Source organism: Lonchura striata, chromosome 8 (assembly GCF_046129695.1).
Source record: "Lonchura striata isolate bLonStr1 chromosome 8, bLonStr1.mat, whole genome shotgun sequence".
Classification (NCBI taxonomy): domain Eukaryota; kingdom Metazoa; phylum Chordata; class Aves; order Passeriformes; family Estrildidae; genus Lonchura; species Lonchura striata.
In genome coordinates, this window is record NC_134610.1 from 5,569,894 (window position 1) to 5,595,238 (window position 25,345).

General features: G+C 41.0%; 1 protein-coding gene across 1 annotated transcript in view; it reads left to right on the plus strand.

Annotated features, from left to right (window-relative positions):
* LOC110480621 (von Willebrand factor D and EGF domain-containing protein) overlaps positions 1-25,345 on the plus strand; it is a 166,571-nt gene that overhangs the window by 72,452 nt on the left and 68,774 nt on the right. The window contains 5 exon segments of the mRNA XM_077784840.1: positions 1,121-1,391; positions 3,920-4,098; positions 7,609-8,549; positions 21,949-22,085; positions 23,138-23,293. Coding sequence (XP_077640966.1) covers positions 1,121-1,391; positions 3,920-4,098; positions 7,609-8,549; positions 21,949-22,085; positions 23,138-23,293 — 1,684 coding nt within the window.

Consider the following 25,345-nt stretch of genomic DNA (forward strand, 5'->3'; position numbering starts at 1 on the left):
AAAGAACAAGCAGAAAAGGGCCCTCTCACAGGCCTCTGTTGTGGAAACCCCAGAGGTTCCAGATGGTTCATGCAGAGACCAAACACTTGCAAAGTTATTAAATTTATCTTATCCTGCTCTTGCCTCACCCAGATGGAGCAGGGATGTTCCTTACAGGAAAGAATGAAAGTCCTAAATTGTTCTCCACACTGGCTTTTGCTGATTGCTGATTCATTGAGTGTGAAAGCTGTGCTTAGGGGCAAATCGTTGAGGGGGAGGAACAAACTTCATTTTAGCTGGCTTTCAGCAGAATCCCAGATTTTCATTGGAAGCCTTTACCTAGCCACAGCCAGACTTGAAATATTTGGTGATTAGTCACAGAAGAGGTTATTTGAGCACCGATTTCCCTTTGAAGAACATTGTGCTCTAAAAGCAACCAGTTAGAACCAAAATACATTTATTAAGACCTGGAGGCAGGAAACTTCTTCCCATTTGTTTTATATCAAATATTTACCCTTTTTATCTATGCCCATTGCCATGGCAGCAGCTGGGACACAACTCCTGCTTTTCACAGGAATTCTTAGGCGCTTCCAGCTAGCAAATGCTGTGGCGTTCCCTTGGATACAGAGCCAGAGAAACTCTTCCCCATGTGTGCATGGTTCCCTCCTCCAAGGCCAGCCAGCACTCTGCTCTAATTATGGAGCAAGAGTGCCAACAAATACTCAACACAGGTGTGGCAGCAGCTCTCTGGCCACAGAGAGCAGGCACAGACTTTCCCGGGCATTTTCCTGGGGAAGGCTGTGAGAAAATCAGAGAAAAGAATGAGACACAATTCTTATCTCCACTTGTTGCACCTGCTGTTATGCGCATGAAGAATGTGTCATGGAGATTTGTTTACCAAAAAGTGATTACTTAATTAGACACTGGATGGTGTTTGGATTGATTGACCAGTTAGGTCAAGGCTGGATGGGATGGGCTAAGTATAGTATAATATAGTATAAGATGATTTAATAAAGCAATTGATCAGCCTTCTGCAATCATGGAGTCAATGCTAATTATTACCCAGCTGGAGGCCTGTGGCAACACACAGGTACATGCTGAGGGTGTCTAACCCTGTCTTTGTCTCTTTGTGGCTGTTCAGGCGCTACGACAGCCACAAAATCGGGACGTTCCTGCTGTGCCGCAGCGAGTCGCGGGCGTTCGAGGTGCACGTCCGGCAGTGGGATTGTGGCGGCCACCGCTCCGCCACCGCCTGCAACTGCGGGGTAGCTGCACGAGAAGGGGGTGACACCGTGGTGCTGGACACCTGCAATGGCCACTTTCAGGACAGCAGGCCCCAGCTGACCATCAAAAGCACCGAGACATCGCCACAAGTCAAGATCCTGAAGTCATATGGAGGCAGGAAAATAACAGTACGTGCGTGGATGGTTGAGCACTCTTGTGGTGGTTGTGCTTTGAGAACACGTGTTTAATATTTCTGCGTTATCAATGAAGTTGCTACAAAAATATCTGAAGCCATCAGAGTGCCTCCAGCCAAATGTACTGCAAAACAGCAGGCAGGGAAGTAGCTGGTTAAAGTGTTGGTTTAGCAAACTGTAAAACAAAACAAAACAAATACCTCTGGAAATTTCTTGGCGACACAGCGGAGCTCTGATAGCACTGCTTACTCTCTGCAGCACGGCAGCCCACTCCGTGTTTGCTTATGCCAGGCACTACCCAAGCACATCACATAAAGCAAATTTCTTTGCAGAGCTCAAGATATAAATATGCAACGAAAGATCACAGGTAGCAGAGTAATGGAGTTTTTGAGTGGAGCAGTAAGATGCTATTAGTCAGATCCAGAGAGCCCCCAAAAGCTATGAAAATGGGCTGTAAATGTGCAACATTTGCTGTAACATAAAGCATTTGCCTAAACAAATATATGGCCACAACTTACTTTGCATAAGTATTGCTTATCCACACTAATATACTGAAATTACTAGAAAAATAAGAGCAGGCTGCACCAGGGGTTTTGGTAAGGAAAAGAGCTGCATATTATGGCCAAGAAGATAATTTTATCCTCGAGTTGTATCATCAAGATTTACTGCCATGAAATGCTTTGGATGAGGATTGATCCACAGCAGAGCCAGAATGATGCAGGAAGTGCCTGTGCTTGGCTCTCCTTGTGGTCTCACTTGGAATAGACCTCAGGAAGGTAGTAATTGAAAGTCTGTTAATTATAGAATAGAGAAAAAGCAGGAATCAAGCTGTCATTTCATTTTGCAACTGAATGCAATATAATTACTGTTTTATTCCTAGGATAATCGTAGCAAGGAATCCATATTCTCATTTACACCTGAGGTAAAACTCGGGGAAACAAATCAGGGCAGACTGGGGACACAATATGAACCCTGCTGTGACGTGACTGGGGGTCTACAGGAACCGTGCAGCAGTGAACAAGATCCCTGAGCACACCACCAAGCAGGGTGCACCCCAGTTCTCCCTGCACTTGTCCATCATTATCCTCATGCAGCTCAGGAACTGGCACCCACAACGTTCAAGGAGGATTGGAATGGGGTTGGGTCATACAAAGTGGCAGCTTCCACCAGGCAGTCACTAAAAAACTGCAAACTCAGGTCTCAAAAAACATTCTTTGAAGCCTCAATTAGCAGCATTAAATTCAGGTTGGATGCATTGCCCCAGGCAACAGGAAGGGAAAGGGTTAGAGCCCTCCAAACTCCCAAAATAAATCCACACCTGGAAATATTAATCTGGACAGCACAGAAGACTGGGCAGCTCGTGCAGTTCTGATTGGGAGGGTTTTACACACAGCCCTCTAGAAAAAGCCTGAAGTAATGGAGAACTAAAATGGGCAGAATTATAATTTAGTGAAGCCAAACTCTGAGTAAACTCTGGATTCAAGCACAAGAATAAACATATGAGTTTGTTACACCTTCACAGATATGAGTAGATTTGATGGGGAGGAACTTCAAAGGGACCAGAAAATCTCCACCCAAAATAAAGGAAAACAAAGGACATTATTTGAATGAATAAATTATATTTAGGCAGGGGCCACTTAAAAAGGGAAAATAGTTATTTTGAAATTATTATAATGAGATGTTTGCAACTCTAATGTATTTTTTTAAGATTAACTGAAAATATTTCATTTTGGATAAAAAGAAAGTATTAATGCTACTTATCAGGATAGTGTATTTCTCCTTCCTCTCCAGGCCCAGATAATTTTCAAATAGTTTTTTTAACCTGTAAAAATACAGCAAATAAAAAAAAAATCAGTTGAACAGGTATTTTCTTTTTGCTTTTTTTTTTTTCCTTTTTATTATTTGGTTAGTAAACTAATCTGAAAAATCCATTATCCACACAGTTACTTCTTGTTTTGAACCCTGCCAAGTTGGTTTTTTTCCTTTTAAAGGTCAGTGTAAGCCTACCACTAGCACTTTAATGAGAAAATTGCTTTATCCACTTTAAAACACAATCATTTTCTGGATAATCCAGCCTTGGAAAATGAAACAATTGTTCAGAAGGAAGAAAGATTGTTTTTCAATCTTGGCAGTTTCTTTAAAAAAAGTTATTATTATAAAATTATTAATATAAAAGACACAAGGGTGGCCTTATTGTCATGGAAGTCACGTCAAAAATTAGCTGGTAACTTACCACTGTGAAAACTTCAATGGATGCAAATATTAATTTAAGAAGAAAGTACTCATGCAGTTATATATTTATGTAATGCTATCAGATATTAATGCCATGGAATCTGAAAGCAAGCTAAATAATAGCACAAATAAATATTTATGGTGTTTCTAAGTGATCTTAAATTACCTCCGCCATCGCTAACGTCCTGCTTTGAAATTTTCGTTTATGGAAAGAGACTTTTTTATTGCATAAAAAGCTTGGTAAGAGCTTCAATTCACTGGGGCTGTTTTTTTTTTTCCTTCCTCTTCAGATCGTGTTCCCTTCAGGAGCATTTGTTCGAGCGGACCTGAGCGAGTGGGGAATGGGTGTGACAGTGAGGACACCGGGCAGGGACTTCAACAGCACCCGGGGCTTGTGTGGCCTCTTTGATGGGATGGCTCACAACGACCTCAACAATGTGCCCGAGGAAGACTTCATAGAGGAGTGGAGGTACAAAGCCAGAGACCCCACCCAGGAGATGCTCCCAGCAGTGTTCCACATGGCCTTGATGGGTTTATTTCATTACAGACTCCCCTAATGGCCTGACAGAGAGATCTCCTTAAGCAAAGGGAGAAGCCTGAAGACCCATCTCCATCCCAGCAGCACAGGGGCTTAATTTTCAGTCAGCACAAAACACATTACCAAGAGAGAAGTTTTATATTCACAAGTGATGTCATGTTAACAGCTGTGTTAAGATCCCTCTCAGCTGTTAAAAAAATGCAGTTCTCACCCACACTTGAAAATGTAGGTAGCTGACAATAGGGATTAATTAAGGGTTTCGAATTTCTCTTGTTCTTTTATTCCTGAATGCTAATTACAATATGTGAGTATAGATTAAATGTTACATTTTGACAAAGGCTGGTAATATATGTATCATGCTAAAACCTAATATCAACTCTACTAATGATGACAGTGAGCTCTGAAAACTTGTACTTTCTGGGACAGATGGTTTGGAAACAGAGCCAGGAGTCTGATTCTGACATCTCCCTGTCTCAGTCCCTGTCCCTATCCCTACTCCCATCTCTATCCCTATGCCACATTTTAATTTCTGTTGCTGAACTTCAAACATGCCTAATAGGTGTTCCTAAAACCAAAATGGGTTTGCTTGTGTAGCCTGGTTTGTGAAGTAAGGAAAAAGAAGGCAAAACACTGCAACATTGCTTTTCATCTGTACATGGGAGCCCAGCACAATCCTATAGGAACACTGAATTTTTAGACTTCTTACACTTCCGAAAATAAACAAGCACCTCTGCCATATTCTAGTTCTTTTCAGTGGGTCTAAGTAATGTCTATGGTCTATTTAATGTCTATTTTGGCCTGTCATTATAAATTCTACTATTTTGAATTCGACAGCCATCATCGACATCCTAATAATGGGGTAATCAGTCAGAGATTGCTTCTGGGAAGGCAAATGGAGAAATAGCTTGGTGCAAGAACCAACCAACAACTCATTACCCCAAAAAAGGGCTAAAAGGTCCTTAGGAGTACTTGTAGTACTTGTTCAAAGCAATTTTGTTGTAAAAGCTGAAGCCAAAGCGCAGTGCAAAGGAATTTAGTTATGAAACACTGAGGAGTTTTCTAGAGCTGCGTGATGGAGATTCTTCAGGGAAGGCAGAAGCTCCTGCTAAGTGAGAAGGGCAAGAGGGGTGGTGAGTTTCATGTTGCACTACTGCCAAGGATGGATTCTCAAGACCCCTCAGAACCTGGTTAAAAACCAAGCCAACAGAAAAATTAAGGTCACCTCCAGAGGAGACTGGATCATTCTCTGATCCACTCACTGAGAAACAGCCCAGTAAAAAACAAAAGCTTTATTGTTGCTGTTTTTAATTTAATTTTAAATAACCCTGAAAGCGTGCTAGGTTTTCTCCAGCACCTGAAGCTAATCTGAGTGCCCACCATCTGGCAGTTCAGAGCTTTCCCTGGCTCCCACCTCTCTCAAGCAGCTGCAGGGCCCTGCATGCACAGATCAGTTTTACACACCAGATTTCCAACACAACTTTTAAACAATAAAACAACATCAGAGCTTCCCAGCCATTAAATAGCAACCAGAGAAGAGATGAATTTTCAAACATGTGATTTAAGTAGGCAAAATAAAATCTTCAAACATTTAAAAATATACCAAGAAACCAGAAGAAATGCTGTTAAATTCTGGACACTTTCTCTATAATAGCATCCAACTCAATTAGATGAAAAAAACTTTTTTTAGTTTTTCCTGGATTATAGTGGGTGGCTCAAAGGAATTATGGTTTTATTATCTCATGCAGGGGACAGAGGGCACATCTGAGCTTGCTGAGGAACTGCTGGTATGTGCCTGGCTGTGAGGAAGGATGAGGTTTCCATTCTTTCCACACCATACACCTATGTTCCATGGACAGGGGCTGACCAAAAGAAGTAATTGGTTTAATGTAGGAAAAACAGAGGATTTTGTTTCAGTAAAATATCAAGGCAAAATAGTTTCATTTTAGTGAAATTTTCATTGGTGTGCTGTTTCTGTCCTGATTCTGGACCAGTTTATGTGATTGATTTATTTTTTTATTAAACAAATAATATTTACAATAGTTTATGTAGTATTATATCAAAGGAGGATCTTCTTCTGCTGCCTTAGTCTAGGTTTAAATTTACTTGATGCTGAATCAGGGAAGCTTCAGGGGCAGATAACCCCTTTATTACAACCAGAAGAATGGGATGTGAAGGACACTCATTCAGATACTAAAATGTTTTGTCCAAAGGACAAGTGTCTCAGTCATGAAAAATGTTTGATTTTCCTGGACTACAGGGAAGTGCAGAACAGCTTGTGCATTTCCATGAGCATGAAAACCACCCTTTTATCTCATACTGTGTCCTGCTGAGCCCACACTTTGGGTAAAACAGGTCCGCAAATGTTTGTGCTCATGTTTCAGGAGGATAAATAGGTTCATTTTGCCAGTGTCACTGAGATGTTCTATTTAAAAGTTATGATCGTGTCAATGATTAGAATGGTAATATAAAATATGCCATTTAAAATGCATTTCTAACAAATTGGATAAAGGCAATTACAGTTTCCAACAACAGTATCTAGTGTTTGGCTCAAATATGTTGGCAAATGCTTTCACTTTCCTGAAACCCCAACATTTTGGCTGCAAGACAAAATTAATGCCAAAATTATTTTAATTTTTGGTGCTATTTCAAATTTGTCTGGTAATGACATTCTGCCAAATGTTGGGACAAGAAACATATCCTTTCCCATGGAGCTCTAGAATTCCTCTTGTGCTGCACAAATAAGATCAATAAGATATATGAGATTTCTGAAGAAACTTGAATCATGGCTCTTTACTCAAACTCAAGCCTCTAGGAGTTTCTCCATCATTAAAGGCTAAATTTAAAAGGGGGAAGAGAATCATCTCAGTTAATATGATAGCCTGGCCCTGTGATCAATATAGAAGTGCTTTGTATTGAAATAAAAAAATAAAAAAAACTCTAGTAGAAGGAAATAGTTAAATGAAGTATGCAAAAATAAAAAAGTTAGCAATATACACTTAGAGGGCAGATCAGGCACACAGATAAAGATGATATCCATCATATAGGATTTGAAACAAATACGACTTTTTTGTCATTCTCCAAGAGTTAGCTGTGTCACCCAGGGACAAATCCCAGGCCTTATTTCATGTATAATACACAGAGTAATGTGCACTTCAGAGAAAGTCCTGCAAAGAAAAGTCAAGCAGTTAGGCAATGCTCCAGCAAACCACTTAAACATCCGGTATGAAAAGTCTCCATGAAGTGTTAGAAAACACACAAGACAACTCAAGAAGGGCAGTGCAAAAGTGACTAAAGAAAACAGAGGTTAAACGTAAGAGTTTTCTCAAGTACTTTTGTAGATTGGGAATTTATACTTACCCTACCCTCAGTGAAGGTTTCCTTGTAGATAGACTAATTTGTCGAAAGTTTTCTCCTTCTAATCCCTTCCTATTTCTAAATCAGAATTCCTCCAGGGAAGAGTTTATTTGACAAGACTCCAGCACCCTCTGAGAGGAAGCAAAGGAAAAGTTTCTGCAGATGCCAGAAGGGGAGCACCAAGCCTGTCCCCATGGTAAACAGAAAAAATGCCTTTCAGACGCCTACCCCTGAGCCCTCTGGTTGCCACGATGACCATGTGGACCACAGCTTTGCAATCCCATACCTGGATGTTACATCTGAGTTTGTCACTCACACAGTAACGGGGCCAACTTTGAGAAAAGATGCCGAACCACTGCCCAAGACTTTTGGTCAAAGATATTTTTCTAAATCAGTCCAAAAGCGCAGAAGCCCCGAGGTCCCACTAAAGCCCCTCCCACATGTTTCCATGAATAGCAACAGTTCCATCAACTCTACCAAGCCAACAGGAGACCTAAGGAAAGCAAAGAGGCAAGACAAGTATTTTAAATACTCATCCTTTCACCCACTGCATGGCCCTGCCCAGAGACACTCAGAGAGCTTTGCCTATTTTTTCCCCGAGGACTACTTTGAAGGAGATCGGATGAAATTTCCACTGTCATGGCCCACTCCCAATGGCCTGACTGTCACCAAAGCTCAGGAGATTTGCCACCAAATTCTTGCAAATTCCACCATTGGCTTGGCATGTAAAGGCCTCCTGGCAAAACACCTGGATGAGGCAATTGATATTTGCCTACTGGACCTGCAGCTCAAAGATGACGTGGCTTGGGTGAGCGCACTGATAGCCCTTTTGGAAAATGAGTGTGAAAGGAGAGTGCTGGGGAGCAGGAAGGGAGAGTTCCCAGTTGGAAACCAGCCATCTGCTTCCTGGGAGGAGATCCTGGCTGCTCTCCGGTGTCCCGCGCTCTGCAGCGGCCGCGGGCGCTGCACGGAGCTGGGCTGCAAGTGCCATGGAGGGCACGGCTCCTACGACTGCAGCCCTGCCAAAAGTGAGTAAAGCACTCTTTCCATATTGGCATTATTAGGTAGAACATCTGCACAGAGTTTGCTCTTCAAGCAGCGCTACCAGTAAGGCATTTGATGAATTAGTAATCAGGTTTTGACCTTGAAGAGCCAATCAAAATATCTGGTTGGCTGGTCCTTCATGGGGTTTTTTGCCTCAGTAACTTTTTAAAAATGGATTTTACAAGCCCCTTAGCAAATTGGTTTTGCAGAAGTGATTTTCTTTACATCTGATCTATCACTGGCATGCTGACAAGCAGGCTTCTCACAAAAAAAAGAGGAGCGTCCTGCTCACCTTGTGGTCAATATTCGTGTAAACACTGTAGAGATATGTCTTTCTTCTTTTTTTTCCTGGCCAAGAGAAAATAAAATTTGAACCTTAATTTCAAGCACTATACTAGTAACAAAACAAAATTAAAAGTGACAAAATGAACAAGTAGCCCTGCCAAAGGCATCAAATAGGGTCAGTCACCATGGCTTAGCTGAGACATCCAAATCTCCAGCCAGCCCCAGGAGCCCAGTGGCACATCTGACGCCCCAATGCATTTATTATCAGGGATGGGATCATCCATATTCTTCACATTAAATGTGACTTCAGTGCATGGGTTTAAAGCAGTTAAAATAGATCCTGACATCCTTTTATTTTTGTTAATGACAGGCTAAAATTTACAGAATTACATCCCAAATATGGAAGAATTAATTCTCTTTCACACAGAGAATAACTGACACCAGGGACTGAAAAGTGAGTTGAACAATTTTGAAGCAATTGACCAACATACAATTCAATGTTTAACTTATTTCTCTGTGATACAGAGGGGTTAGGGGCCTTGCTTAGGCCAAATTTTAAAATTTTATTTTGCTATGGCTGAAATCTCTCAGATTAAAGGCAAATAGCTTCAATTTGACCTTTCAAGTAAAACAAATGGCACCTTGTCTTCTTGCTGTGACATCATATATAAACAAGGACAGAGAACAGAGCTCAGCCTGCGATTGCACAGGGAGGTGAGAACTGGAAAAAAACCACACATCAGCTGTGGCAAACACCCCCAAAGTCACTGCCTTCCTCTGCCCTGACTGCTTTTTCTGTCTCTTGCTGCCCTTACCTTGTTCATTTTCAATGTTCAGCTGGGCCACCTTGTCTAGACAACACTTTTTCCTGAGTTAAAGAAAAATTGAGAATTAAAAAAGCCAGAAAATGAAAACCATGGTAACAACTGGCTTGCTTAGTTTTCAGGATGCTCTCCCTTGTCTTTGGCATAAATGCAGAGAAGTTAGGAGAAAACTTCACACATTTAATTCATTTCAACATTAACTGTGGAGAGGAAAAAGTACTGCCACTGTCTAGAGTGAATCAATTTGAATGAGCTGCAATCAATGAGGTCCATTATTAAATATTATTATAATAAACCATTTATTAGTGATTTGGGGTATTTTTATGTAAGCAAAAGTAGATAAGCTGTTATATATATATATATATAAATACATGATCTTGTGAATGAAATATAAAGCAGATCTATACATACAGCCAGAGGTTGGATCCCCCACAAGGAGAAATAAAATCTTATTTCTGGCATGCCAATCACCCTGATATTATAATACTAAGAAAAGGTCATTTAGATAATTTGGTAGAGTCAATCAAGACAAGCCTCCATGGAAGCTTCACCTTTAGCTCTTCCTGAATTTTGAATTTTATTCAGAATACATTAAAGGATATTTGCTTGTTTTCACATTTCAAATGCAGAAATTTTTTACACAGACAGCATGGGATCATTTAGATTGGAAAGGATCTGGGAAATCATGGAATCCAACCCTTAACCCAGCACTGCCATCTTCACCACTAAACCATGTCCCCAAGTGAAACATCTCAGGTGGTCTTTTGAACACTTACAGGCATAGTGACTCCACCACTTCCTTGGGCTGCCTGTTCCAGTGCCTGATCACCTTTCCAGTGAATATATTTTCCTTAATATTCAATTTAAACCTCTCTTGGTGATGACAGCAGCAAGATCCTCTTGCCCTATTGCTTTTTATTTGGGAGAAGAGACCAATCCCCACCAGGTATAATCTTTCAGGTAGTGCAGAGAGCAATAAAATCCCCCCTGAGCCTCCTTTTGTCCAGGCTAAACCCCCCAGGGCTGTTCCCCTACGTGTCCCAAGGTACACGTGTGGTGGGACACGTCTTTCCAGGGAAAAGCCCAGCAGCACCACACAGCAACAGCCAAGCTCTGCAATGTCACTCCAGAGGACTGGAGGTGCTCAGAGCCAAGCTCCTGCTGATGTCACTAAAGCCTGGCTTTAACCAGAATAAATTACAGGAGATGAAGATTAAGATCAGTCTCAGAAATAAAGCTGTGTGCTCTGACCAGAGCAGCCTGAACCCCATCCCTGGGAGCTCAGGAGTCCTGGCCTGGCTGGCAGAGCCCAGGAAATCAGCACAGGCAGGATAAGCCCCTGGGCTTTGTGACTAATGAGCAGAGGTTCTGTAGGAAGGGGAAGAAAGGAGGAGAAATTAAGAACTGAACTAGGTTCCTGCAGGACATATGTAAGTGCTGTGTCTTTCACTTTCTTTTCAAAAAGTCAGGACAGAAGAATCAAGAGAGTTAGTGTTAATCACAGAAATGCTGAGTTTTAAGTGCTATTGCTAGGGAAAAGTTATTTTCCAGGAGAAGCTGCATGACTAATGAAAGAAAAGGTAACTCCTTTTGCTGGCTATATATTTTCCCATCAGTTCCAAAACAAATCTCTGTCTAATTTTCTCAGGCTGGAATTATAGATGTGAATTAAAACTCCCCCAAGATCAAGGAGGCTATCAAAAAAAATCAAGTACATTTTCCAAGGTCATCCAACCCCAGCTATGCTGCCAATACAGAACAATATATTCTGCCGCTGGTTTTGGCCAGCAAACACACACAAAAAGATGGTCCTGCAGTATTTTTAGGAATCAGAATGCAGGCCATGATATATTTGAAGTGATTTTAAATGAAAACAGAAATAAAGAGAGAAGATGTGGTGTGTGGCCTGCAGACAAGCTCACTCCTCTTCTTTGCCTGACTCCAACAGGAGCAGTCCAGGTGGCCAGAGCTATAATTATCCTCACATGAAAATCGCTATTTGGAGTTGAAAGGCACCTCTGAAACTTGGCAGCACTCCAGAAGCTTAGAATTTCTTAATGTTGCTTAACATTTCATAACCCCCACCCCCTCCAACACCTGTATAAGGTGCTTAAAATGTCATTACCACCTGTAATTAAAGGCAGAATCCAATTACAGCAGATAGCAAATCAGGTTGGTGCTTACCATTTGTATATATTGACCATGTTGCTTATTAAAAAAATCAGGACTAGTAAAGCACACATAGAGTAATGTAATATGCAGATTGTATGAAGCTCTAAAGAGCAATTACAAGATAAAAGGTAATGAGGAATAATAGCGACAGATTAGTTTCAGTGAGGTAACGACACTTCAAGTTTAAATTTCTATGTGGAAAGTTCTGGGGAGAAAAAAAAAAAATAACCAGCAAAGAAATCAAAGCGAACAAAAAATGATAGTGGGAAGGTGAGAAAGGGACACTCACCTACCACACTTACAGAGATCCCATTTTTATATTAAGACATTTCATTGGTGATATTAAGAGGGACTGTGAACCCAAGTGCATTTTCAGAGCTGTGAACCACAACCACACAGGTCCCCCAGACCCATCTGCCACAGCAGCAACGTCGATTACACCCTGGTATTTTTAGAGTGGTTACACCGACCTTTCTGAATTCAGCAGTCTGCTTTGGGTCCTGCTCATCTGCTGTAATTTAATAATATGAATTAAAGCATGCAATATTTTTAAAATATATTTATATTAATGTATTTATCATGAGCAAAAGTATGAGGTCAGCTATTTCAGTTCCTCAGGCTGGGTCTTCCAACGGAAAATGTCTCTCCTCCTTGATCCCATCCCTGATATAAGAATAAGCTCAGAGTTTTGATCAGACCAGGAATGTAAGGTCAGTTACATATTATAGAAATCTCACTCTTTATGTAATTGTGATTTATTTTTAAGTTTAATTCTCATTTTCAAAGACAAAGCACAAGGAAGACATTGAAAGAAAATACTTAATTTTTTTCAGGATCCCCAGGTGAAATGGGACAGAGTATTCTAGTTGTCTGCATCAAATTCCAATCTGCTTTGGAGACTTTGTATGGGAGCATACTGACTGAAGTAAATACTTTTCTCCCACTTGAATCAATTTAATGATCTTAAAATTCCTGATCATAATGACTATGTAAGGGCTGTTAGGAAGTCAAGTAAATGAATACTTTTTAGCATTTTCAATATATGTTTTGCTGATGTGATGCAGAGGGAGTCATCAGGGTGTACTGGCTCAATAGCTGCTGTTTTTGCATAAATTAAAATAAATAAATTAAAATATTATACAAAGTAAAATTGCATCTTCGACTTTTCAAATGAAATATAATCCATTTCCTAAATGCCCAAGATATCTACAATGAAAAATATTGTTCATTGTGTGTAAGGCTGCTGTTCTCTGTGGCTGGGACCAACTTGTGGTAACCAGACCTTCAAGGGAGAATTCCATTTAATAGCACCACAAGGGCCCCAGAAACAGAGTTAACAGAAACTGTGACCCTTTGCACAGGAATTGATAATTTTTTTTCAAATCACTTGGGCTTGTAAACAAAGCAAAAGCAACCAAGCTTCTGGCTAATATGGCAAAACATGTTCTATGGCAGAGGATGCAGTACACTTAAGCAATTCCATTGATTTTTCAAAATTGGATTTCATAAGAAGAGTCAAATATGCTCGTGAGAACAGCAAAAACCATGCTTACTGTTTTAAACTTTTCTCACCAAACAGAGGACTATTGCTATAAAAATGTTAAAATGCATTCCTTAAAAAGCCCTTCTTCTTTTCAAATAATAAGTCATTGGGCTTAATTCTACTCTTCATTATAACAATTCCATTGACTTTGGTAGACATAGTATTAACAAAATCACAGTTCCTGTCGCTTTGATGAAGTCACACTATCAAGACAAAAATCAGGTCTCTTTTTCACATATGTTCTTTTGTTTTTCCTTTTTTCTCATACTAATTGTTGGCTTTTACATTACACAATGTTGAATTTTCTTGTCTATCCAGCTGAGGGAGGTTTGAAACTTTCCACTGCCTGCAGCCTCCCCATTCCCTCTCATGTTTAAGGGTTCACTTGGCAGCTGATGGGTGTGAGGCAGTGTTCTTGTACTAAAGTTTAGAAGCTGGGGCATCTGTTTCTATGAAATACATTTTTCTTCAGCAATGAATCCTGTAAGGCAGGGAATATTTCAAGCAGATCCCTATGTACCTTTGCAGCATAAACCACACTTTACACACAGCTCCCCTCCCACTGGGACTGTGCTCTTTACACTGGGCTTAAAGATATTAAGGATATATTCTTATTACCTTTAAGCTGACATTAAAGAAGTCTCACTAAGTTATCAATACTCCACAAAAGAGGTTCTATAAAGCTTGAAAATGAAAACTTTTCTTTTGAGACCTGTTATCTCCACTTACTATGAATTTTTACCAATACTGGAAAGTAGATAAAGAATAAATATGAAGATACATATTATGCAATTTAAGATTACATTGTGTTCAGTTAGCCAGCTTTTTCCTAGTTAAAACAATTTATGATTTAGTACTGAAAGAAAACTGGGGAAAATATCTTTCAAATGTTTATGTGCAAAACACACCTTCCTTCTCCCAGCCATCAGCAGAGGAGTGGTCCTCATCATCACAGGGGCTCTGGCACAGGCTGCCCAGAAAAGCTGTGGCTCTCCTATCCCTGGAAGGGTTCAGGGCCAGGTTGGATGAAACTTGGAGCATCCTATGTGAAGAAAATTATTCTATACTGTCTTCAGGTCTGGGCCATAAAAATTTACACAAATACATTCTTTTCAGGCTAAAAACAGTATTAGCAGACATAATTTTAAAAGGTATAATGATTAAATATCAAGCTTTGAGATTACTTGTCAAAACATTGATTTTTGAACAGAGGACTTGTCACCTTTTGAAAATAGCACTCTTGTTCTTTTAGGGGAATGAACACCTCCAACCACAAAAGTTTTAATAAGAACTACAAAATTTGAAAAAGAAAACCAGCTTAGAATCAAAAGAGAAAAAAAAGCACAAACTTTAACTACCACAGATGCATCCTCACTGACACCCACATACTCTGCTCAGAGAAACATTTTTCTCAGTCACATCAAACATCTTTGTAGGCAATTCTCAGGGACTGGGAGCTTCTTGCTAGTTTTGAAGCATTTCTTCTTTTCACAGCAGTTTTACTTTAGTTTTTCGTGGTGCAGATGCAATAAAAAAGCATCTGAAATGGCAAACATCAATACCAGCTTTAATTTACTGTTTTAAGTCCCAGTTCTTTCCATTTGAGGCACAGACCTGGCTGAGCAGGAGGAGGACTATTAGCTTTATAGTTACAAAGTCAATAGAAAATGAATTTTAAAAGGATATCAAATCTTGGTGATAAGGGAGATGGAAGGTTGCATGCTCAGTGATCCATTCTATTCTCTGCAAACCAGGTCAGGGAAATCAGTCTTTTCTACAGATTAGTTTATTTGTTTTAATGCAAAATGAAAACAGTGAAAACAGTCCAGTGAAACATGTAGCTAAACAAAACCATTTTCCAAAGAACACAGAATTAAATTGCTAGAGAAGTTTAAAAAATTATAGGTCTCATTCAAACTGACCAAAGCCAGACACCCCAGAAGCACAGCTATAACTTCTTTAGTTATCAGGCTGTTTACAGGTACCACAGGAAATTTCAACCTTAAATCTTGTTAAAACCAAAAGAAAACAAAAAGCCCTGAAAAAATAACCTCTTTCTCCAAATACTCACAGTGCACATACAATATAAATAACAAATTCACAACAGTTTATAAATTAAAATTAAAACTTGCAAACCATTCAAAGGTCTGATTTAAGCTGACCAAAACCAAAAATTCAGAGCAAACCTTTAAGGCCTTGACATCATGTTTTATGTTGCATAAAGACCCCACAATCCACCAGAACATTCAACCAATTGTGAACAAAACTCCGAGTGTAATAACCAGATTTAATGTAATTCAGTAACTTTAAACATGGGAAAATTACTAAAACCAACTAATCTGGCACTAGAGTGGACATAAGGACCAAGATGACACCATGACGACACAAATCCTTTTTGTGGCATCACTGCACTCACTCTTGGGAGCCTCAAGATGCTGCCAAGGGTTCTTCCCTAAAGTGGCATTGAGGGACAAAAACTGAGACCTGCTTTGGTGTGCCAGTGAGCACCATGAATGCACAACCAGAACCTTACATGAGGTCACCTCTCCAGGCCATCTGGAAAAGAAGAAATATTCTGTAGTCAACAGCCCAATCCTCTTCTTTTCTATAGCTGAAGTACATTGCTGGTAAGCCTTTTAAAAATAGAAGGATTAAATAAACTTAAAATGTCATAGTGAGATTTCTAAAGCAAAAAATAATCTACCATATTGTTGCAGCACATGGATGCTTTCAGTGTGATATTGAACCAGGCCATTTCTCATGCAAGGGAGCTCTTGCAAAATGTTTTTTCCCCACGCTCTCTCAGGGCTCATTTCTGCAATCCATACTGGATACCAAAAACCCTCAAACAGAAAACCAGATTCACTCCATGCCAGCAAAAGGTCACAGATCTAGAGTTTGGTACTATGGAAACAGAGTTGTTTAGGTTGGAAAAAATCCTTAAGGTCTGTGAGTCCAACTGTTAATCCAGCACTGCCAAGCCCAGCACTAAACCATGTCCCCAAGTGCCACATCTACACAGCTTTTAAATACCCCCAGGGATGGTGACTCTGCCACTTCCCTGAGAAGCCCATTCCCGTGAAGAAAGTTTCCACCCTTTCAGTGAAGAAAGTTTCCATAAATATCCCATTAAACATCCCCTGTGTGACATTCACATTCTCTGGACAGAGAGACATCATTCTGTCTCTCAGGAGAAGCACAGAGAGAAGAGAAAACAATCTTTATCTCAGCTCCTTTGTTTTCCCCATGTGGAATGTGGTGTGGAGATTGTTTACCTGCAGTGATGGCTGGGTAGGATTCTGGTGAAGGTTTTTTGGGTTCAATGACCAATGGATCCAGCTGTGGCTGAGACTCTCAGCACAGAGTCACAAGTTTGAGTTAGATAGGTAAGTAAGAAATAAGTATGTAGAATAATATAGTATCTCTTTACATATATTAATGTAATATAGTATAGTTTTAATAAAATTATCCTTCAATCTTCTGATCTGAAGCCAGACATAATCATTTCTTCCCTGGATCTGGGGTTTGCTCCATTTTACTGTACCCCTGCTGCAATTTGAGTCCATTTTCTCGTCCTGTCACTCGCTATTTGGGAGAAGAGACCAAGACACACTTTGCCACACCCTCCTTTCTGGGAGTTGTAGATAGATGATCCCCATGAGCCTCCTTTTCTCCAGACTAGACACCCTCAGCTCCTTCAGCTGCTCTGGTCCTCTGAGACCTGGGTTTGGAAGCAGGAAAAAACACAGTTTTCATTTAGAAGCCAGGGAGGTCACTGATGTGCATGACTTCTGGCAAAGAGCATATGGCTGCTGATAGTTTTTTCTTAGGGAGGATTGTCAAATGAGCTTTGGGTCATGGATAGCACAAGTTCCAGGATAATGCATTCCATGATTGTGTCTATGATTACCAAAACAATATTGTATACAAAAGAAATACAATATTTGTACAAACATTTGAATGGAGGCAGACTCAGACTTGCTCTGTCCAAGTTGTAGAGAAAATTGAGCATCAGTTTGCTCTGATACAGAACCCTCATACCTATGGTAGCTGGAGGTCCACATCCACACCATCAAGCTCTGGTATGGAAAATTGTTCAATCAGCTCCCTGATTCCAAGGAAGGAGCATCTGGGCATCATGGGCTATTTAACCCAACCCAGCACTTATGATCTGGTTCTTGATTTGCTTTTCATGTCTTGCTTATTTATCATCCCCTTTAAGAACAGCAGGGTAGTTCCTTTCCTTCTCTTTATTCAAACAAAATTTCTGCTGGTTTAAATTTCAGGTCTGCTGGTCCAGTCCAAAGCCTCCTATGTAGTTTTCAAACATTGCAGAAGAAAGTTTATTTGTGCTGGGATACTTTTCTAATCAAATAGTAAATCCAATATGAACCATTTCTATCTGTCAGTAAGACCTCAATAAGTGTAGTTTTGCAATATTCTTGATTTTTGCAATATTCTTGACACAAAATCAAGTCTTCATTTTTCTTCTACAACTGTGCATATTATTTACATAATACACTGCAAACAATACCTGTAAACCCAACCATGTATTTATGTGGGGGGGTTTCAGTCTATTATTTAGCCTGTGCTCCTTGTCAGGTTTGATTAATGTAAATGATTACAGAATGAAACTGCACCGTCAGCAGCTCTGAATTTACTGTTATTTCCTGGAAATTCCTGCTGGAGATGGGAGGAGAAGGAAGGGAAGGCAGGGGAGGTGTGCCTTGAGGACAAGCATTGCAAACCAAAGAGGGCAGATCCTTTATTCTGTCTGGAGGCCTTTGAGATTTCCACCTTCAACTCCAGACCCTTCTCTCCATTTTATCTCAAGACAGTTTCATTAAAACACAAGATTTTCCTTATTTTTTCCCCCCAACATTTCCTGCTGTTCACACTGTCCCATTGCAATGCTCTGTCAGGTGAAAGTTCCTTTTTTTTTGTGTTTACTTGGTGTGGGTACAGACTGAGCACTGGAAATGCAGAGGGATGCCCATGCCTGAGCCAGTGGATGTGAACACACAGCTCCTTAAATCCTCTCCAGAACTGCTGCAGCCTGTCACGCATCTGAACCCCAGATGCCACCCTGAGCTTCAGTTTTTAATCTACTAGTAAAAGTCAAAGCACATTTTTGGCCTATAGGCCATACAGAGAAAAGAAGGAGGATGTTCTGCCCTGAATTTAGTTGTATTTTTGTATTCACACTCCCTAACCATAAAATATTAATGCTAAAATATATCATACTTTTTACAAGCACCTTCCAGGACTGCCTGATTAGCTACAGATTTCTCTCCTCTAACTTGCCCCTCTACAGACATCAGACATCCATGCCAGGTCTCCACAACCTCAGCTGTCTCTGCATATCTGCACTTTTGCCCTCGCTCTCACCTTTGTGATGGTTCCCAGCTATTTTTATTGCTCCCGTCCTTCTTCCCTCCAGTCTTCAGCTGAACTACTTGCAGCTCTTTTGCTGAGGTTTTTCAGGCTCTCCAATATTTCCTTCTGATGTCAGCACCTCTCTGGACTTCCAACTACCCCTCCATGATCCAACTACACCTTGATCCCTGTACCCAGCAAGAGCAGGGTTTGGATGTTTGAGTGCCCAGCTGCCAGGAGATTTTTCCAAAGCCAATGGAAGGGAGATTTCCTCCCCCTTTTTTGGCTGAAACTGGCTAAAATGCAACACTAGAAGGCAGAGGGGAACCTCATTAAAACCAAATGGCTAAAATCCCTACACCCATTACATGTGACATTATTTTAAAAAAAATAAAAGTAACAACTCTTGTCAATATTTATGTACTGCCTATACTGAGGTCCAAAGGCTGAACTCTAGTGTCCATTTCTTTTAAAAAAGAACCATTGTAATTAGTTTTATTTTCCATCATATTTAAAGCTGGTAAGACACTGATGTTTGTAGTTATGTTCCTTAATACAAACACAAGTAGTGTTTGTATTAAGGAAAGGATTTGACATTTTCTCATGCCCTGCCAACAAGTCTGGGAATGCACAGAGAGCTGGGAGGGGACACCAACAGGACAGCTGATCCCCACTGACCACAGGGATATCCCATTCCATGTGGCATCACTCTCAGTGCATAAACTGAGGGGAAAACTGGGCAGGGATCACTGCTCAGGTACTGCCTGGGCATTTGGCAAGTGATGGGCAATTGCATTGTGCATCACTTGTATATATTCTAAATATTTTATCATTATTATTATTACCATGACTGTATTTTCTTCCTTTTTTTCTCCCATTAAACTACCCTTAAACCAGCTCACACATTTTCTCACTCTCTCCCTTTTGATTATCTCCCTGATCCTGCCAGGAGGGGCAGTGAGCAAGTGCCTGTGTGATATCCAGTTCCTGGCTGGGGCTAAACCTTGACAAGTGTGCACAGAATGGTTTGAGAGAAATAAATACAAAATGCTGAGCTGACACTGTAAGTCACTGGGAAAAGCACTGGGGCTGGGTAAACTTGCCCTGGCTCTGACACAGGAGTGTGGCCATAAAGATGTAAGGAAACCTTTGGGGAAGTGCAGGGATTTAATCAACAGAGCTGAGAGATATTCCATGGAACAGGAAGGGCTGCAGGAGCACATTCCTGTGCCCCACTCCTTCCCAGGCTCTGAGATTCTGCTTCACCCACAGAAGCCTGAAAATCTGCAGTGATAATGAAAACATTAATGCAATTCAAGCTACCTCAGTACTAGTGGGGCTAACTATTAAAATCTCATGAAAAACATAATGAAGCATTTTTATTTTTTAATTTTCATGCACTAACCACAGAAGAAGGTAATTTATCAAAACCAGTCACCACATCTGACTAATAGTTTTGTACATTACAGGAATCCACCAGTAAAACTGATGGAAGCTGATAAGCTGTAAATGCTTTCTCTTCTTGTAAATATTGCAAAGTGTCCAGCAGTGTTGGTAATACTGCTGCAATAAAATCAATTAAAAAAAAAAAAAAGAAACAAAAGCTAAAAGCACTTCAAAAGTGCAGGGGGAAAAAAAAGTATTTTCATTTTTTTCATGTTTATGTTGTTTTCATTCCTATTTTCCTCTGGAAAAAAACACAAGTCATGCGGCTCTGTTGTTGCAGGCTGCAATCTGGTGGGATGGCAGTGTTTAAACAGCATTTTCCTAATGGCAGCCTAAATGGCAGAGCCCTAAAGGAACAGCAAGGTGCTGGGGAAGGTTATCAGCTCCATTCAGGGCATTTTGCCCCTTGAATCAGAGCTGAACTAAGGTACCACTAAAATATTAGGTGGTGGAGAGCTGCTGTTTTAGCCAAGCTACAGCTCAGAGAAAACTGATGGGCAATATTACTTTGCCAGAGCTGCTGTGATGGTGCTGGGAAAAGGAAGCTAAGCAGAATAACAGCTGGGACTCCACTCTGCTGGTGAGCAGCATCCCTCCCAGGGCTGCTGGTCATGCCCCTGCTATTAAGTGTTGTTCAGGAGACAAGAAGAAAGTGTTCTGCTTTGTGTTACTTGTCATCATAGTGGCTTCTCCTGGCCACTAGATCTACAAATAGTATAAATGAAAATATGCAGCCATGTTCCCAACTGACTGCTATTATTGATGTATGATATTAGAGCCATTCTGAGTCTTGTGCTACTCAAGAGCTGGTGCAAATATCTACCAGATTATAATTTTTCTTAATTAAATATGTGAATTCTGATATCCAATGGATTTGCATTTTTCCTCTGTCAAAATAACCCCAAAGTGAAAGCAATGAGCAATTTTAGAAGGTGAATACCTGAAGTAAAACAGAACCCAAATGAAACTTTACCTGAGAACCATAAAACATTTTTAACACAGTAATGGGTGGAAGTCAGCCTTGTTATGGGGCCAGCACAGGCTGTACATAACTTAAGCTCTACTTAAGGCCTTAATGTTGGATTTAAGTGAAACTTAGCTGATGTATGACCTTTGTGCTGACACAGTGCACAGCTGAGTGCTACCATTAATGATTTAACCCTCATAAGAAAGCTATACTTTAAGGACCCTTTTTCTGCTGCCAAAACTTTAGGGAAAACAAACAAACAAACAACAAAACAAAAACATAGGGCTGGCTTTTTAACACTCCAGGGATCCTGGTGGCACAGTCATCTCTTGTTCCTATGTGTCTTTCTGCTATGGGATGAGGCTTTGTCCTCTCAGCTGTGCTCCCATCCTAATGCCTGGGTCAGGGATGTATTGCCTGGGTCAGGGATGTATTACCTGGGTCAGCAGATGTATTGCCACTGGATACTTAGGTCAACAGAAGTTTTAGCCCTAGAGACCTTTTAAGACGAAGCCTCAGCTTCAGAGAATTGATTCAGGAGCCCTGACACTCACTGATACATCCTGCAGCACTGGGACAATATTTAATGGAGGTTTGCTGCTTCCCCTTTTGACAACTGCTGTTTCTCTGTTCAAGAGAAATCCCCAGGGAGGCAAGGAAAACCTTAAGGAAAAGTATTAAACTGTGACAACCAGGAACAACAAAATCTCTGATGAAGCAGAAGAGAACAGTGCTGCTCTCTAAAGCTTTGTATCCATCTCACCCTGCAGAGCAAGCTTTGGAAATCACAGCCTTGGAGAACGGGGGTCTCTGCGACGTCCGAGCCTCAGACTGCAGCAGGATCCGGGCGTTTGGCCTCGGGTTCAGAGAGTCTCCCAGCCTGCACTGTCAGGTCACCAGGCTAATCGTAAGCAGCTCCTAAAATATGGCTGGTACAGTCAAATGTTGATGTGTTTATATAGAAATACTTTACTCTGGTCTGTGCTGTCTTCCCTCAATGCTTCAGCAGGTTACGGGTACCCACCAAGCCCACTGCCAAAGTGTTTGTTACAAGTGAGGGGAGCTGAAGAGGCTCAGACCTTTCCAGGACTTGTTCCCTGGAAATGCACAGATATCAGTTCTTGCTCTTTATCTCTGTGGAGTTTTGTTTGATTCCTGTTTGGTTCAGCTGCTCTGTAGTCCATTGAAGCCTGAAATCACAATATTATTTCTCATTTTGTACATCTGGAATCACTACACGTGGTTGTTTTCCTAAACACATTTAAATGTTAAGTTTTGTGGTTGAATATAGGGTTTCCTCACCACAGTTACAGAGGCTCTTATTTGAATTTTCTTAGTCATACTTCAACACCAAATCAGAGGTTTTGATGAGCATCAAACCCATCTCTTATGCAAGCACTGTAATTTTATCATAAACAAGTATACACAGGCAATGCTGCAACTGAGTTATTTGGTGGATCAGCATCCTCAGATATGAAATGTTTGATTAAACTCATAAATCCACCTCAGAACAGACACAGCCTGACTCCCAGTCGGTGCTGGCACACTCACAAGGCACAGCTGAGATTTGCTGAGCCCCCTTAGGGCTCCATAGGCTCTTACCAGTTGGAATGTTTTGTGCAGCTGATCTGGAGGAGTAGCTGACATCACCTTCAAGAAGCCACGAGCCAGCTGCTGAGCTCCAGGAGGAAACACAAAGTCACTCCATTACATCACCCCATCTCATCCCAGCTGCTCATCCCAAGTGCAGACCACAGCACGTCCTAAATCAATAGACCACCTGCATGCCTAGCTAAGCATGGCTTCCCCTTTGCTGTAGCTATAGTAACAACATGTTTCCTTTTAAATAAACCACCTAGGATTACCTTATATTATTGATCAGAAATATAAACATACACTGACAACTGGAATCTCTTTATGAGGCTTCATTTTCTGCACTGTCCCTCTGCTTTACTGTAGCATCTCAATGGAGAATGGATGTCAAGAGAAGAAGAAAGCACAAAAGCAGATTTTCTGAGCTCTGAGGCTGTTGACTGCCAGATCCCCCTCCTGAACATCACAGAGGCTGTGCACTTCGTGGCTGGTGACGAGCCGTTGGCAAGATGGCAAGTGAAAGTAGGAATCTTATCAAGTTTCTAAGAAGCATTTTAGAAAGAGAAAAATCAGTTGTCAGGGTAAATTAAAATGCAAAGCACAATTTGCTTCCTTTCAGAAATTAAATGCCTGTAGAAATTCTCACACTAATGTCACATAGAGGAAAAAAAACACCCCACCAACCAAAACAATGAGCTAAACCTAGGTGTCTCTCTAGCCAATCCAAAAGGGCAAATTACAACCACTTCTAGAGGTAATACTTGAGTTTGATGCAGTTGTGCTAATCAATTGTTAATCATTAGTATTCCATTTCTGAAAACCCCAGCTCAAACTCCTGATTAGACAGCAAGACTCGAGAGCTCTGACTCCCTGGGCTGGTTCCTGGGCAGGCTTGAGCTGGGATGTCACAGTCACAGTCATGGTCTGAATGGCTGCAGGAAGAAGCCTGTGCAGTATCTGCTTCTTCTGGGTTCTCTGCTGCAGTTTTAGCCCCATTTTTTTTCACAAAATGGTACATATTTTTCTAAATATCCCCAAGAAACAAGTGCCTTCCCAACCCTGAACACCAACTGCCCTTGGACTCGCTCTAGGCCTAGATGGTTATTTTCTGCAGATCACTCGTTTTTTGCAAGACTGAGATCTTTTAAAGGCTCTGAAGCTGAGGAGAATATATTGCCATTGTAGGGAGACTGCAGATGTGCTCTGAAAATTGCAGCATGCAAAATGAAACACGTAAAACACTCCCATCACCACTGCCTGTCCTGCACCCAGCTGAGGACACGTGCTGCCATGTGGCCTGGGGGAAACAGAAGGATGTTTGGCAGGGCAAGTCTTCTATCAGTCATTTATTTTGAAAAAATAAGGATTTGGGAGTTTAGGACATTAGGGTAAAACCCTATGGGTACAGAGGCTGTTTGCTGCTGGGGTGCACCTTGGACCTTCTTTGTGTCATAGACCAGGATTGAAGCAGGAGGGGAGGTGCTCTGCTCAGGGCTCCAAAACTTCTCCAAAAAGCTACTGAACTCTGCCAGCTGTGAGATAAAATGCTGCCTGATGGTGGAAGGACCTGAAAAAGAAACCCCATGGGTGTTCCTGGCCAAGAGGACAGCTAAAATCCTGCTATGGACACAAGAAGGTTTCTCCAGTGCTCCAGGACATTGTCCTCACAGCACAGGTCTATTACAACTCTGATTGTGTTCAAGTGCTTCCTTTCAGCCCTGAGGAGGTCTGTACAATTTTTCTCATTCTTTTCCCTCAAAAACAGCCACAAAAACTCTTTCCATGCACTAAAGCTCCAGAAAACCTCTGCACCTGGAAGCTTTCTGCCCTTTCCCTCTCCTTCAAACCCTGCAGAGGAACCAGGCTGACAGCTACACAGCGAATACTCAATTAAATCATCTCAGTCTGCACGTGAGTCTGGAACTCCTGTGGATCTTTAGATGAACAAATTGGGAAGGCAGAGCCTAGTGCTCAGTTTCAAAGGCAGCTGGCCTTACATGGCAGCACAGAGAACAAAATTGTGGAGCTTTTCAAGATAAAAAATTACTTTCAACTGATACCACAGGTGCTCAAAAATTCAGGAAATTCCTCTTAAGACTTATTGCAGCTCATAAGACTTATTGATGATCTGGGTATCTATGTATCTACTTTGTAAAACATAGCTAAAGGATTTTTTCAGAACCAAAAGTCAACACAATTCTTTCTGGAAATGTCACTCTTCAATATTTTCAGAATCTCTCCCCTTTCCCAAATCAAATCTCAAAGGAATCAGAAAAATTTCACTACAGCTTTTCTCATTACCAGCACTGGGGGAGCAGGAGCTCTTTTCAGCACTCTTTCATTTAATCTCCTGTTGTATTCATGTTTCAGATTTTGCCCATTGTTCCCAAAACTTGCTGCTGAACACAGATAAGAAAGTACATGTGGCTACACCAGAGTGTTTGGCATAATTAATTGAGATATCAAAATACAAACCCATTCTTGGGCAGCAGATGACTTGAGCTGTCCAGGCAGATGCCTGGGTGAAGAGGTGAATGAGCTTGGCAGGCACTTATCTAATTTGGAAAGCAGCTC